The following is a 16161-nucleotide window of genomic DNA, read 5'->3' on the forward strand; positions in this document are numbered from 1 at the left end:
AGCTCGTTCGCTGCGCTCACTTGCCTTCAGGTTAGCTCGTTCACTACGCTAACTCGCCTCCAGGTTGAAGTTCGTTTGCTATGCTCACTCACATTTTGGTTGCAAATTAGCGGTTGTCATAAATGTAAAAGAAATAATAGTGCTGCACCCTGTTGGTAATCCTTGTAACTTTGCTATTGAACATCATATAACAGAACCAACTTGTTTAATTGAAACAGCTGTTAAGATTCATTAATTCCATTTCTCATAAGGTTAACATGGGAAACTCCAGGGCCACTGGGGCGGAGCCGATTGGACGGATCACGAAATTGATGGTGTATAAACCTATTCCATGACATTCTACACGTATGTACCAAGTTTCGTGGCAATCGGTTCAGCGGTGTCTGAGTTTATCACTGCCAAATATGGGTGTCCAAAACCACCCGTACACCCCTTTCAAAACTATGGAAACCATTTCTTAAAAAACAAAAAAATAATACAGAACTATCTAAATTCGGCACGGTCTACCAAATGGTGATAATTTAAAATCCAAAATCACACCGGAAGTGGCTTTTTCATACCGGAAGTTGACTTTTTTAAATGTAAACTACCAATTTTGATTACAGAATCGGATTCTATGTTGAAAAATACATAACTTTTGTCTAAAACATTTTTTTGAAAAACCTTTTTTTCTACCTCTAATGCCCCATTAAAGTCAATAATTTTTGGTCATTCATCTGTCAATGTTACTCGAAACAATAATAGAGAAAAACAAATAACAAAGATTACATAAAGACATAGAATCAGCTGTTCATTGTAAACACCTTAGCAATTGAGTAACAGCTGGTCTACACATTGCTTAATTTCATTTTATTTTAAAAATAAACTATTCGTTTTTACATTAAAGGGGTCAAATGTAAAAATAAACAAAAATAAAAATAAACTTAGCAATGTGTAGACCAGCTGTTACTCAATTGCTAAGGTTTTTAAAATAAACAGCTGATTCTATTCATCATATGTCTTTATGTAATCTTTGTTATTTGTTTTTCTCTATTATTGTTTCGAGTAACTTTAACACATGAATGAACAAAAATTATTGACTTTAATGGGGTATTAGAGGAAGAAAACAAGTTTTTTTTTTAATGTTTTAGACAAAAGTTATGTATTTTTCAACGTAGAATCTGATTCTGTAATCAAAATTGGTAGTTTACATTTAAAAAAGTCAACTTCTGGTCTGAAAAAGCCACTTCCGGTGTGATTTTGGATTTGAAATTATCACCATTTGGTAGACCGTGCCCAATTTAGCTTCTTCTGTATTATTATTTTTTTTTTAAGAAAAGGTTTCCATCGTTTTGAAAGGGGTGTACGGGTGGTTTTGGACACCCGGTATACAAACATCCTCTTTTATACTTATAGATAAGTATTATATGCTACTGTTACACAAAGTAAAAGTTGTCAAGAGCAATAAATAAATAAATTTAAATTTAATTCCCTTTAAATATGAACAAGCTGCTACCCGTGCTTTGCAACGGGAAGAAAATGTGTAGAGAGCTAGAGCTAAAGTGGTGCTGATGTGCGTTTTAAAATACAGCAACTCTATGATTTAGTTTGAAAATATAAACTGATTTAAAAGCGTAAACCTACTACTTACTTTCAATCCTCTACTTTTGGTGTTAGATCGCTAAGAATATATGACAACATACCTTAGTGTAGCAATAGCATAAATTATTGCTTCATATTGATGCTTAATGAATGGCATGTTTTACAATTCTCTTCAATTTTATTCAAGCCTCTTCACATGTAGCTCAGTATACAAATTAAAAAATAAACTTTGAGCAATACTTTACAAAACGTATATAACCTCACTTTGAAACCAAACGAAACCCTCCTCAATCTACATAAAGCGTCACAAACATCTTATTCGAGTAAATAAACTAGGTGGCGTTCGCAGATGCATCCACAAAATTGAGCGGAGTCATCAAGGGTTCATATTACATTGTTTTTGTCATACTGCAGTAAAAACAGTCGTCATTGGTGCATGCGTTGCGGGTCTAAAGTAGCATTTTTATTCTTTAGGGAATAAAATTCGTTTAAGCCTCTATGGAGTAAAACTCAGCGGTTGTCAACTCAGTTGTAAATTTCTATTGTAAATGATTGAATACGTATCGAAATATGTAACGATTCGTGCTTCATAATCATTTTAACCTTCAGTCTACAGTCTCTTCCCATAGCATTTTAGAATTGCCGATACATTAATCCATTCCCACACTCAACACTGCCCACCATTACTACTTCCTTCACCACCCCCTACGTCGTGGAGCTGTTTCCCTCCCTTCCCATAGCATTTTAGGATTGCAGATACATTGTAATTGCGAAAGACAGTTCCCACACTCTGCACTGCAAGCCTTACTACTTCCTTCACCATTTCCTACGTCATAGACCTGTTTCCTTCCTTTCTCATAGCATTTAAGTATTAGATACATTTATCTAACTGCCCAAACGATTCCCTCACTCTGCAATGGCAGCCTTTACTACTTCCTTCACCACTTCCTACGTCGTGGGGCCTGTTTCCTTCCCTTCTCATAGCATTTTAGGATTGAAGATACATTAATCTAACTGCCACAGACGGTTCTCACAATATGTTCATACTTTACTAATTCCTAGGCCACTTCCTACATCGTGGACCTGTTTTCATCACTTTCCATAGCATTTTAGTATTTTAGATACGTTAATCTAATTGCCACAAACATTGCCCACACTCCGCACTGCTAGCCTTTACTACTTCTTTCACCATTTTCTATGTCGTAGGCATGCTTCCATCCCTTCTCATAGCATTTCAGCATTGCAGATACATTAATCTAACTGCTACCAGTTCCCAAACTCCACACTGCTCACGTTACTTCTTCCTTCACCTCTTCTCACGTCGCAGACCTGTTTCCCTCTCTTCCCATAGCATTTTAAGATTTTAGATACCAAGATTCTTAATCTAATCGTCATAACAGTTCACACCCTCCGAAAAACTCGCCTTTACTGCTTCTTTCATCACTTCCTACGTGACGGATCTGTTAACCTCCCTTCCCTTAGCATTATTGGAATGCAAATACCTTAATCTATTGGTCATAAACAGATCCTACACTCCAGGCAGCTCGCCTTGACTACTTTCTTCACCACTTTGTACATCGCGGACCTGTTTTCCTCCCGTCCCATAGCATTTTAGGATTGTAGATACCTTAACCGAATAGTCATAAACAGTTTCCGCACTCCGGACAGCTCGCCTTGACTTTTTCCTTCACCACTTCCTACGTCGCGGACCCGTTTTCGACCCTTCCCATAGAATTTTAGGAATGCAGATACCTTAATCTAATCGTCATAAACAGTTCCCACACTCCGGGCAGATCACCTTGACTACTTCCTTCACCACTTACTACGTCACGGACCCGTTATCCTCTCTTCCCATAGAATTTTAGGAATGCAGATACCTACCTAAATCTAATGGTCTTAAACAGTTTATACACTCCAGAGACTGCTCACCTTTACTACTTCCTTCACCACTTCCTACGTCACGGACCTCAAGCTAGTGTCTTCATTTGATTATATTTATGATCCATACCACCGTTTATGTTCTAATATCTGTGGAATAATGCTATCAGCTATTTATTTATCTACTGCATTCAAAAGTCAACAGCTGATCATATGTCTTTGTTTTTGTGTCAAATACTGCTTCCATAAGGATTACATTGAAACTTTGAGACCCAGTGGGGCGGATCCCTGAGAGACTTTTTTAACGCCATATAGATGTTGGCACTCACCGATATGGTCTTTATCACCATGCAAAATATGAAAACAATTGATTCAGCCATCTAGGATGAGTTGGTGTATTACGAAATGCATAAAAGTCGACGTATAAGAGCTTCGCTCAACAAACACCAGTTCATTGTACTGGCCAGCTGTTTCATTAACTAAATTAAATTAATCATGTAAACATTGGAAGCATGCTAGACGTAGCCCTTTAGAAATAAGCCTGTGGGACAGAGCCCTTAGGAAATTGGTCGAAATCAATACTTTTCGGCAAATCTACAAACTCTAAGCTTCATTTTGATGTGCCATATATATGCCTATATTTTTATTTGGTAAATGACCTTAACCGTTTACATAAAATTTGATTGTATCACTTTAATAATATAATAGACTAGCTGTACCGGCGGGCTTTGCCCCGTTTTACTTCATAAGTGAGCTCGTTCGCATGGCTCAATCACGTCCTGGTTGAAGTTCACTACGCTCACTCACCTTTAGGTTGGAGCTCGTTCGCTGCGCTCACTTGCCTTCTGGTAAGCTCGTTCGCTACGCTAACTCGCCTCCAGGTTGAAGTTCGTTCGCTACGCTCACTCACCTTTTGGTTGCAAATTAGCTGTTGTCATAAATTAAAAAAAAATAATAGTGCTGCACCCTGTTGGTAATACTTGTAACTTTAATGCTATTGCACATCATAGAACAGAACCAACTTGTTTAATTGAAACAGCTGTTAAGATTCATTAATTCCATTTTAATATGAGTACCCATAAGGTTAACATGGGAAACTCCAGAGCCACTGGGGCGGAGCCCGAGATTCCGATCAGAATAAAAACAACTTAGTTTTCCTATTTAATGCCTAAAGAATCAGTGTACCAAATTTCAGCCTCCTAATACATAGGAAGTGGGAGAATTAGTGATGAGTGAGTGAGTGAGTGAGAGAGTGAGTGAGTGAGTGAGTGAGTGTGTCAGTCAGTGTGTCAGTCAGTGAGGGCTTTGCCTTTTATATATAGATACTCATAAGGTTAACATGGTGAACTACAGAGCCACCGAGGCAGAGCCCGAAAGGATTTTTGAGATAAGAATATGCCTATATGTTGAGAGGGGATGAACTTGTTAGAGTAAAGCACGCGTAATTTCGGCTCCGCGATATTCTCAACTATCTAAGTTAATTACATAGATATCGCTAGTGACTTATTTCGCAACGCTTTTACTTCAGAGTGCGCTAACTAATGCAATAGTGAGTACTGGTACTTAGTGTTTTAATGACTTTTTTTAAAACATAACTAAACAAACATAACCTTCAAGTGTTCATGATCCGGACACCTCAGAACCTGCGGTCAGGACATAAGGGCAAGTCAGGGCTGCTATCTGCCATGGAGAAGCGGAACGTCCAACGCTCCTTATCAGCGCCGTCTCCAACCGCCAGCGCCAGCCCGCCTCGTCTGTCACAACCATCGATGTATAATAACTCCCAACAACATCGATGTGTAATAAGGAAATGAAATTATTTGGAGCTATTCGTGATTTAATCATGAATAGCTAATAATTTCAAATAATAATATTAACAAATAATAATAATAATAATAACAAACAATTTCATTTCCTATAGCTCAGAATGCTAAACTAAAATATTGAATTAGGTGATAAGTGCAAAGATTTAGTATTTATAAAATGTCGCACAGCTAAGGAGTTTCGAAATATTCATATGGCCCGATTTCCTAATCCTAGCTAGCTTTACGTTACTTTATCAAAAAACGCTACTGTATTCGGTCGCAGGGTTGTAAAGGTAGCCGTGGTTGTAAAGTAATAAAAACTGAATGTAATTTCTCTGAGCACATATTAAATCATTTAATGTGCTCAGAGAAATAACATTCAGTTTTTATTCAGATTGAATATGAAGCTTCATGACTTTTAATACAGCCTACCACTAAGCAAACAAGAAAGGAAAAAGGTTATGTTCTACTTTGTTTTTCTTCTATGGCATACTGTGGACTAAATGACAGAAGAAAGAAAAAAATATGGTATTTACTCAGGGGAGGTGTAGATGAGCTTACGATGACAGCTGTGGGCTTGTCATTAGCTGAGGGAACACCATCACCGTAACATCACGGATTGTATCGGCCTCGGTGGGCTAGTGGTTACCGTGCCGGGCTGATAAGCTGAGAGTCCCGGGTTCGACACTAACTTTTTGACTAAGATTTTTTTCATTATCAGCAAGCTTGGTTGGTTTGGTTCGGTTATGACAGTTTAATTTTATTATTAAGTCATTATAAAATGTTAATTGAGCAATTTCTAGTTTTAATTGACGAACAGAATTATTTTTTCTATTAATATATTTTTTTTATTATTTCATTATTAGCAAGTTTGGTTAGTTCGGTTAGGTTACCGTATGATAGTAATTTTATAATAAAAAAATTATAGAATTGAATTTGAGGCATTTATAATTTTATTTTATGAACAGAACTACTTTTGCGATTAGTAAACCTTCATTGTCAAAATGCTCTCTAGGCCTACTACCATAGATAAAAGGAGTATAGACAAAAGTTGTCTACTCCTTTTATTTATGCTACTACTGCGCTGTTCACGGAGGAATTTTGAACTACAGTAATGCCTCAATCGTACCTCCCCTAAGTCAGAGTCAGACCCAAAAAATACAATAAAGCGGGCTCGACTCGCGGGCTTTCACTTCAAGTTCAGTTCCAGCCAAGCCAGCAGACTTTCATTCGGTCTGTTTTGTTTTGTTTATTGTCAGGTTATAATTTTCATTTTTCAGTTGTAGAATTAGAATAAAAACTTGAAATGAAACAAACTACTGGCGTAATGTAAACCATCTATATCTATGGATCTATGCGTTCTTTCAAAATATTTCGTGAAGTAACGAAGTATCCCCATTAATGCGTACAACGAATTGAAGCTGAAGATATGAGTAAACTGGCTGTTCTTGTCAACAAACTAGGTTAGAAACATTATTTAATAAGATATTTAATTAATTTAATATCCTAACACACAAATGCACAGGTCTATTAGGGCCTATCTGTAGTAAAATTCTTTGCCTAGATAAAGATAACGGAGCCTTCACTTTGCTTTGCTAGTTGGGAAACAAAACAAACCTGTAGATAATTCAAGCCTAAATTGTTCTAAATCAGACTGGACTTACAGTAACATAATTAATGCAATAGCCTAGTAGTCTATTAACCAACTTAATACTTTGATACTTTTCAATTAAATGGCGATCATACAAAGTAGATACTTTAAGCCAAGTAGGAATGGAGATGAGTGTAGGATGAGTGGCGCTATCTTGTAGTCTTGTTAGGTCTAGTGACTAAGGCCGACATATTCCTTAGACACAGCTGTTAATTAATAGCCAATTCAGCTAATAGCAACTAAGGGACCTACAGTTTATAGTGGAATCCGAACCACATTTTTGCCTTGGTATTAGCAAATTGGTCTAATTATCAGGATAGTACTGTGGATAGTCGTAGTGCTCACTAGTGCACACATTAATCCACACCAGGGAGTATCGCATCCGCAGTGCATGCCTTATCCACAATTCGTTACGACCTAGTAGCTGGATTACAGGACGTTGCCACCGTCCCAGTCTGTTAACTTGTGCTGAGGAAACTTGATCGCCCTAACCCCTCACATTAAAGGTTTAAAATTATTTTTTTTTTAATTTTTTATTTTACATCTAGAATCTAGACCTGGTGGGTACCTCAGTCTTCACCTACAGTAATCCGGAGGCTAAACAACTATTTTTAAAATTAAATTGGCTTCAGCTATTCCATAAGGATGATAAATCTACTAAAGGAAGTATGTTTTACCTATGGTAAAACTGTAGGCCTAGTTAGGCCTATATATTTTTTGAAAATTATTAACTTTTGAAGCGTGTTACTATAATTTATAGTAACGGTACAGGATTCATAGGATCGTTAAGGCTCAATATAATCAATCTAGTGTTGCGAGCGACATTCTGAGTTGAAAAATAATGATCTTAAATTAATTACTGAGCCAAACCACATCCATATCACAGCCAGTTTGATGACCTAATATTACTAATGCATCTAAATATTAATTTAGGTCGGGAGTGTTGCACGACGTCCAAGTGCCACGACGTCCAATAATATTTTTCCAGTGCCACGACGTCCAAAACATAATTTTTGAGTTGTTGCACGACGTCCAAGTGCCACGACGTCCAAAAGTACAGTAACTGCCAAAAATATAGTCTTTCTACAAGCTTTGGACGTCGTGGCACTTGGACGTCGTGAAACAGCGCACTGTAGAATTGTAAAGAAGTATCATTTGCACCACGTCCAAAGCCTCTGCCAGTTGCACGACGTCCAAGTGCCACGACGTCCAATCAATATTTGACTGTTGCACGACGTCCAAGTGCCACGACGTCCAAAGTGCCTGCACACTGTGAACACTGTTTGCCGACCTCAGTGCATACAGTTCGCATTGCAATTATTGAAGGCAACTTGTCCTAGTCAACTGTTTGAAAGTTGTCAACCGCTTCGTCTTCGATTAATGTTTAAATTATTCGATATTCAATGGTTCTAATTGAACTAATTATTGCATTAGCTTAAATTTTTTATATGTAAAATAAATACTATGTCACCGTAAAATGTAATGATGCAGTATTTCTGTTGTTATGATTGCATAATTGATTTCTACAAAATAGAGCTATGTCATAGAAACGAAATAAATAAATGACTACACTATTCACTATATTGTATGATTAATACAATAAATTAATCACTAGCCCAAAAGTAAATATGGTTGGTTTAATGTGAGTAGTGGTAGAATTCTAAGTAGAATAGAATTGTCATACTATATCATTTGGTAGCAAATTTACTGGTAAGATAAAATGTATGCACAGTTTTATAACAGCTGTAAGACTTCCCATTTAAGTACCGGTATCATTGAAATTGTATAACTTCCATTGAACAGAAATGAGATAAGTAGATATTGATACACAGATATATGAATTTTCATACACTTATAATATGACGAATTCAAAAAAGTTTTATCCGTCAAATGTGCTAAATATTATGTAAACTATCAACTTTTTAAGCTATAATGATGTTACTACAATGGTTAAAAATGTTTCCTGTGAAACAGTGGGAATAATTCGTTTTAAAAGAAATCATTCATCATGGATATAGGAAATAATTAAGATTCTATAATCATTGCCCTATCAACCTAGGCCCTTTTCCTGAGTGTTATGAGGTTTATGTTTTGATTTATTTTTGTGTAAACCGTAATATAATCCCCCTGCCACAGCAAATCTTTAGACTGAATTTCCATTTGCCTGATTATATAATTTCACTAAAATATGTTAGAAAATTACCCTATTTTCCCTATTTATTTATATTTTCCTATTTTTCCTATTTGTCGGTTTGGAACTATTGTGATAGCTTTTTGTTTCAGTGCAAACCATGGATGTATGGATGGATGGATGGATGTTTGTGGCAAGCAAACGCGAAAAATACTAAACCGACAAGGTTGAAATTTCGTATGATGATAGATGACATCCCCGATTAACATATTCTTACCTCAAAAATTCTTTCAGTCTCCGCCCCGGTGGCTCTGGCTCTAGACTTTCTCTAGTTAACCTTATGAGAATTCATATTTAAAGAAATTAAAGAATTTTGTCAGCCGTTTCAACTGTACAAGTTGGTTCTAGGATATTAAACAGCATTAAAAAGTTATAAGGCTTGCCAAACAGGGTGCAGCACTATTATGTTGTTTGTTTGCATTAATGACCACAGCTAATTTGAACCAACAAGCAAAAAAAAAGTTGTGGTATACAATGAGAACTTTACTTTTTTCCATGGTCTAGGTGCAGTGGTAGAACATCAGGACTATGGTAGATGTGTGCTACACAATAGGATACCGTATAAATTAAAAGACAATTTTTTTTAAATCGTGTCCTCTCCCATAACTGCAATAAGCATTTATACTTATATGTCAACCCCGTACGAAGGACGGGTACTCTGCTAGTAACACAATAATACAAATACAGTATACTAATACAATAATACTGTAGGTTTTCGTAGTCTGTGGCCATAGGTTCATCTGAACTGTCAATCAATTCTGAGAAATTCACAGTTGTAAATTCTTACTAGTCTTTTTCTATGTTCACGTCGCACTCGCAATTAGTTCGCATGTTTTATCTAGGAAAGCAGGTATGCCCTAAGTCATAGCATTTGTAGGTTAAGTATAATAATAACAAACATGCTTATCGTAGGTTTGTAGGCATACTTGTTCAAGAATATGCCGTGGTAGGTTTTGTTTATAAATTTTATGTTTTAATTCTTGTCTAATGACAATATTGATTTGTATTAGTGCGAAAATGTTAATTTATTTGTCAAGGGCATGAGCGGCCCTCTAGTCTATGTATGTTACATGAAGCACAACATGAAAAAGAATAAATTAAAGGAAGGTAAAAAACGGATCAGTTTTTTTTTTTTTTTTTTTTAAAGAGGTTGGCGGCCTCTTTTAACCTTACATTTGCCCGTCCACATAGACTACAGATCTGTGCGTGGAACGTATCCAGCAAAGCAAGGGGTGAGCCGGTACAGTACAAAGGTGAACTGTACTGATAAAAGTTAGTGGCAGTGACCAGGATCCGAACCCACGACACTACTGCCTTGGGCCCGAAGTCCGCGACGCTACCGACTGAGCCACCGACTCACCAATCATCAGTTGCTGAAGGTCTAAATCTCGGAGGTTCTAATCAGACCTTCGACACACATTTTGCAGTTTGTACTTGATGCTGAGGATCCCATGAATCCTGTTATGTTTCATTCAAACTACAAGTTTATTACTTTTCCGAGAACCAGCCTTTATCAGGACTTCCGCTCCCACGCTAGTTGGCAACATCAACTGTGCTATATGAAAACAATAAATCTTGAGTAAATATACTGTAATGTTGAATTTTGAGGTTGTGGTGTTCCTTCGTAAACACATTCAATTATAATCTAGGAATATGTAAATCTATTGTTATATGTTAACTTTATTGATATTCGATTCTCTACAGTACTATTAAACCTATAACATTTTCAATTCATGTGCGTTGTATTTTAGAGTTGGGGAAACAAAAGAACCCTGTGTACAACTTATTTATATGATACTAGCTGTGTGCCCGTTCTACGCACGGGGATCTTAAAGTAGTCAGTTGAAACCTTCTTATATTAAGAAAAGCAGTTGGTTTGCATATTTTCAGATATGCTGGCAAAACTATTATATATAAACCTTCGCAAATACAGTATCTGACAGTTTCAAGCCAAAACAAATGCTTCGCAATTAAATGTCACCCGGATCGTGTTGGTCCATATGTTAAATCCAATGATTAAACTAAAAAAAGCTTTATAGGCCTAGATCTATGAGGCATAGCCCTAAGGCCTATAGTTGAAAGTTACTTCCCACAATGGTTAAAGGTATTTAAATTACTACCTCAACCTCACCATTTAACACTTTATTCGGGTTGACATTTTCATTATCAAGGTGCTCTTGTCCTTTTCGTGACACTGAGAAATAAGGACATAAATGCGTTACCAACAGACATACACACAAAAATACAGAACTTAATTAGGGAATTTGCTACGTTTTAAGCATAACAAAGTACATATACAATTAGAATTTGAAATCTTTGTCAATGTCATAAAATTTTATCATAACAATTTATATTTGCTTGGACCGAAGATGACCCGAAATTCTGTCGAAATGACGGCTTACTTTATAAAATGAAGTACTATAGACAATTTAGATTGGTAATTTAACCTATAATAAAAATTACCAAAATAGGCCACGAACTATTGATACATAAACAACGTAAATCGTAAACAATTCATGATGGTTTGCTAAACAAATGTTTTACTTAAATGAGTTATCATTTTCTTAGCATAAACTAACATTTTGGAATCCAGACAGAAAAAGCAATACAGTTAAGACATCAATTAAATTGAATAAGGCTGTAATACCACTGTATAAATAAGGTGCAACACCAACGATAACGGTACGTAAAAATGATTCTTGCTGCTACCAACGGTTCTAAGGAAAAAACCAGTACCAAAAACCAACGTTTACAGTTAAGAATTACGAAATTAAATGCGTTAATCAAGTCCCAAGGTTATTGATTTCTTGGTTTTGGATTTTCTTGTGAAAAGTTATCGGCAATCAAAATTATTTCCCATTAATTGCTTTATTCGTAAACAACTTTTAATGTAAACTTATTGGTGTCAGTTTGAAAAAAAACAACCTTATAAAAACAACTGTTTGTTATTTAATAGATTACGCAGGCCTATTTTCTAAACAATGATTGGTATCTCTTCTATATATAAAGCCAAAAGTACCCATGAACTTTTGAGAAAACTAAAAGTCACAACCCCATAAACCATATACTTAAAAGGGCGCACATGAAAAGAGCCCAAAAACTCAGGCAGACGCTTGAAAAGCGCCCGGACCTCCAAGGTCCCTCCCAGGACGGTGCGAAAAGAGCTCGGGTTCTTCCTAGAACTTTCACAACGAGTCTTTAAAGGAGAAAGAACCAATCACAGTTGAAATACATGAATTTATTTACAATGTTAAAAGATACACTGTTAAAAGATGAATTATTAAAATATAGATTATTAAAAAATATTTACATTACTAAAAGATATAGTCTGTTTACCTAACCTAACTTAACCTAACCTAACCTAACTTAACCTAACCTAACCTAACCTAACCTAACCTAACCCAACCAAACACAATTGCAGAACACGAGTAGCGTCCTCCTCCTCAGGTACTGTGGAGACCCGGGCTCTTTCCATGCTTAAGATTAGTGAACCTTTTTGGGGATTAAAATTTCGGGCTCTTTTCATGTGCTCCGACTTAAAATGTTCGCCATGACGAGAAACCTTGCGCAAAACTTTCCATTATTTCTTAAATTGTCCTATAAGGTAGTAATTGCTTTTCAAAGGGAACTTTCCATATACCTAATGTCAAAAATACCTCAGCTGTAATGATTTGTATGTTATTCTTTCAATTTATTATTTTATTAAAATCAGGTGAGATTATTTGTTTGTATTACTGTACCTGTTCTGTTTTGTTTATTTCAGCTTAACCTAACCAATCAATATATTGTGAAATCAAAAGGGGTGAAACCCTTGGGTAACAACTAGTATCTTTTAATATTAGAATGAAATGTGACAAAAATCACGCAATGCTGGGTTTTTGGACGTTTGTAATTTTATTTCTTAAGTAGGGAGGCCGTGTATTCTAGGGAAAAGTACCGGTATCAAGGATCGTCGTCGAAAAGGTTGTTATGAATAATTGGGTAGGCGTAAGTACCCAAGAGATGGGCTATGGGCCTATTGGCTGTATGGTCCAGCGATTGCATCATACGGTGAGTAGGAACAGAAAGTGACACATTGGAAAAGCGAGTTTAGCATCATCCATAAACCGTAAACCTCTGTTACTGTTACAATCCCCCACTGCAGTTGTGATTTTTTACTTTACACTTTACACAACCACCATTGAAGCGCCGTCAATGAGTTAGTAAGCTATTGGCGACGATCATTAATAAATTCAAGTTTCCCAGCCCTATACAACACTGATTCAAGGTTATATCAAAACTCAAGAACAATTTTATACACAAAGAATCTCTGGTTCCTAACCTGGTTGATGTTATTAAATTTCATTTACGGTTACACTATATTATTCCACTTGCGATTAATTAAATCCCTTATGTAAGACAACGATTTTAATCTCACTTGGATGGGCTTTGCCTTCAAAACGTGATCGGAAATGGTTGTGGTATTTGTAAACATATCAGTGACAGCGAGAAAAAATAATCTTGATCCGAACAGCTGTTCGTTATTTCATAGATCATTATGTGATAAAAATTGGACGAAAACTTGACAAAAATCGCACAAAACTGCATTTTTGAACGTCCGTAATGTTATTTATTAAGTAGTGAGGCCATATTTTAATGGCTAAAGACACTCTCGCCAATCCAGTGAATACATTAAAATGACTTGGATCTTGATAGGTACTCTCGTTTTCCTGGAGAAGATTGCGTAAAATGCCATCTTGAGTGTTACAGAAAGACAGAAAGACAGACAGACAGACAGACAGAAATTTAGATGAGACTTGTTTCGGCTTCTTTAATGTATAAAACGAGGGTATAAAAAATAGTTTTCAAAGATCATGTTGATCAATGTACATTCATCTAGTCTTGAAAAAATAAGTATTTAAAAGCTTACTCCAAACATAATGAAGTTGATCGGTTGTTAACAAAAAGTCATCATTTTTCAAACCATATAAACCTTATAGTTTTCCAACTGTTGCCTTGTTTATTTTTTCTTTTTATGTTTTTTTTTTACTTTATGATGTTTTTCAATTAATGGTTCAAATATTCATAGTATATATATTTCTGAACAAGAACATATACCCATGTATATATAACTAATAAACGTTCCATAAGCATTTTACACGAGAGAACACTATTTATTCGGCAAGTAGCCGGTCATCGTAACCGGTCATCATGAAGGAGCTTGGACGTCGTGCAACAGCGCTGAGCTATATTGGACGTCGTGCAACAGTCAAATATTTATTGGACGTCGTGGCACTTGGACTTCGTGCAACTGGCAACGACTTTGGACGTCGTGCAACACTCCCGCAAATGTTACTTTTTTACAATTCTATAGTGCGCTGTTTCACGACGTCCAAGTGCCACGACGTCCAAAGCTTGTAGAAAGACTATATTTTTGGTAGTTACTGTACTTTTGGACGTCGTGGCACTTGGACGTCGTGCAACAACTCAAAAATTATGTTTTGGACGTCGTGGCACTGAATAAATATTATTGGAGTCGTGGCACTTGGACGTCGTGCAATGCATCCATTTAGGTCTAATAAGTAAAAAACATTGAAAACTTCCACTCGTACCTTAAGGGTACGAGAGTGCTCAAAAGTATAATTTACATATTAAGCAGAAATAATTTATAGTTTCCTAACCCCTTAATCCCCCCTTTTCTGAAAAGTCAGAAAACATATTCGTAAATCTCTTAGACTAAGGATAACTTATCAATTCGGCGATGGAGTCCAGCCTTGACCATCGAATTCCGTCCACACGCTCTTAAATCCGGAACACGACTCCGACGCCCTCCCCGCGCTTCATATTCCCCCCCCCCCCAAGTTCTCCAGCGATCAGCTGATTGACCGTGACGCGTCTCCGCTGTGACACGAGCGTCACACTTTTAAATATAGACTAAAAGTGTTAGAGTTTTGTCTCGATTAAGCTAAGTTATCGTTGTACCTACTTTAAGTTATATGTGTTATCCGGCCACACTCCTACAGTTATCCACTTCTTGTAGAGGATCCAGAAAACTGAGATACTACACACTGCTTCCGTTCAGTATGAGTTGCTACCCCCCCCCCCCCCCCAACTGATCTTAGAAAAAAAACGTGCCAGGTTTTAAAGACCTTTTAAGTCAATATTTGATTTTAGGTTGTCAACTCTACATAACCTGCTTACCACTTTGCTAAGTTATCGACTACGGTATGTCTTAATTATAGTGCAAACCAAGATATGTAACTACCAGTAAGTAAAGTGGAAATGTACTCTTCTATCTTATATTTTAAACAGTTACACATTGGCCAAAACTTCTGTGTGCGGGGACGGGTCACTACTAGCCAAACTAAAACATGCGGGTGTTGGTTATTGGCAGGCCTGAGGGTAGGGGTTCGAGTGAGTAGCAAGATACGAATGTTTTCACAAAAGTACCCCCACCATCCCCCTTGCCTGGACCCGACCAGATCTGGTCGCGCGCTTAGAAACTTTGGCCGAACTGTACACAGTAAGCCTAGTGGTGTTTTTACTTTACCTGTAATGTTTGTGGCTAGTTTCCCATATTATATGGAAATATATGTGTCCGTTAGCACGATAAATCATCCATTTTTGATGAATTTTTGGTACAAAAGTGTAAACTTACAACTATTTGAACGAGTTCACAAACCAGTTTGATCAGACAATGGGATCAGCACAAATGGGGGGGGGGGATTTTTTTTATATTTTTTGACCCTCAAAACATGTTTTTTTTCATTACCCTTAAAAACTATTTGAAGTACTTCAAAAACAAATAATTCAGTATAAATTGAAGTATTTTTGTAAGGTTATTGGTTTTAGATAAAATTCAAAAGATTGTAAATTTTTAATTCCCATGTTTTTCTTGAAGACGTAAGGAAAAGACCGGCCTGTAAACATTTCCGCTGACTATAGTGGTATACGCCCCTGTGTTTCGCCATAGACTTACCAACTCAAGAAGACTTCCCATCCCATTGTCAATTTTGAAGCTCTTTTTTTTTGTGTCTAGTCCAAATCCGGTGACACTGGTGGCTAGTGTCGACGAA

The 16161-nt window shown here is 36.6% G+C and overlaps 1 protein-coding gene across 1 annotated transcript in view; it reads left to right on the top strand.

Moving 5' to 3' along the window:
• The first annotated feature begins 6606 nt into the window (after positions 1-6606).
• LOC128987155 (rotatin) overlaps positions 6607-16161 on the top strand; it is a 91425-nt gene continuing 81870 nt past the window's right edge. Inside the window, exon 1 of the mRNA XM_054407892.1 lies at positions 6607-6727. Within this exon, the coding sequence (XP_054263867.1) occupies positions 6694-6727 (34 nt within the window). The 5' untranslated portion in view covers positions 6607-6693. The remainder of the gene's footprint in view (positions 6728-16161) is intronic.

The sequence above is a fragment of the Macrosteles quadrilineatus genome, unplaced genomic scaffold (assembly GCF_028750875.1).
Source record: "Macrosteles quadrilineatus isolate MER2022 unplaced genomic scaffold, UCM_ALF_1.0 Scaffold_2__2_contigs__length_208266976, whole genome shotgun sequence".
In the NCBI taxonomy this organism is placed as follows: Eukaryota; Metazoa; Arthropoda; class Insecta; order Hemiptera; family Cicadellidae; genus Macrosteles; species Macrosteles quadrilineatus.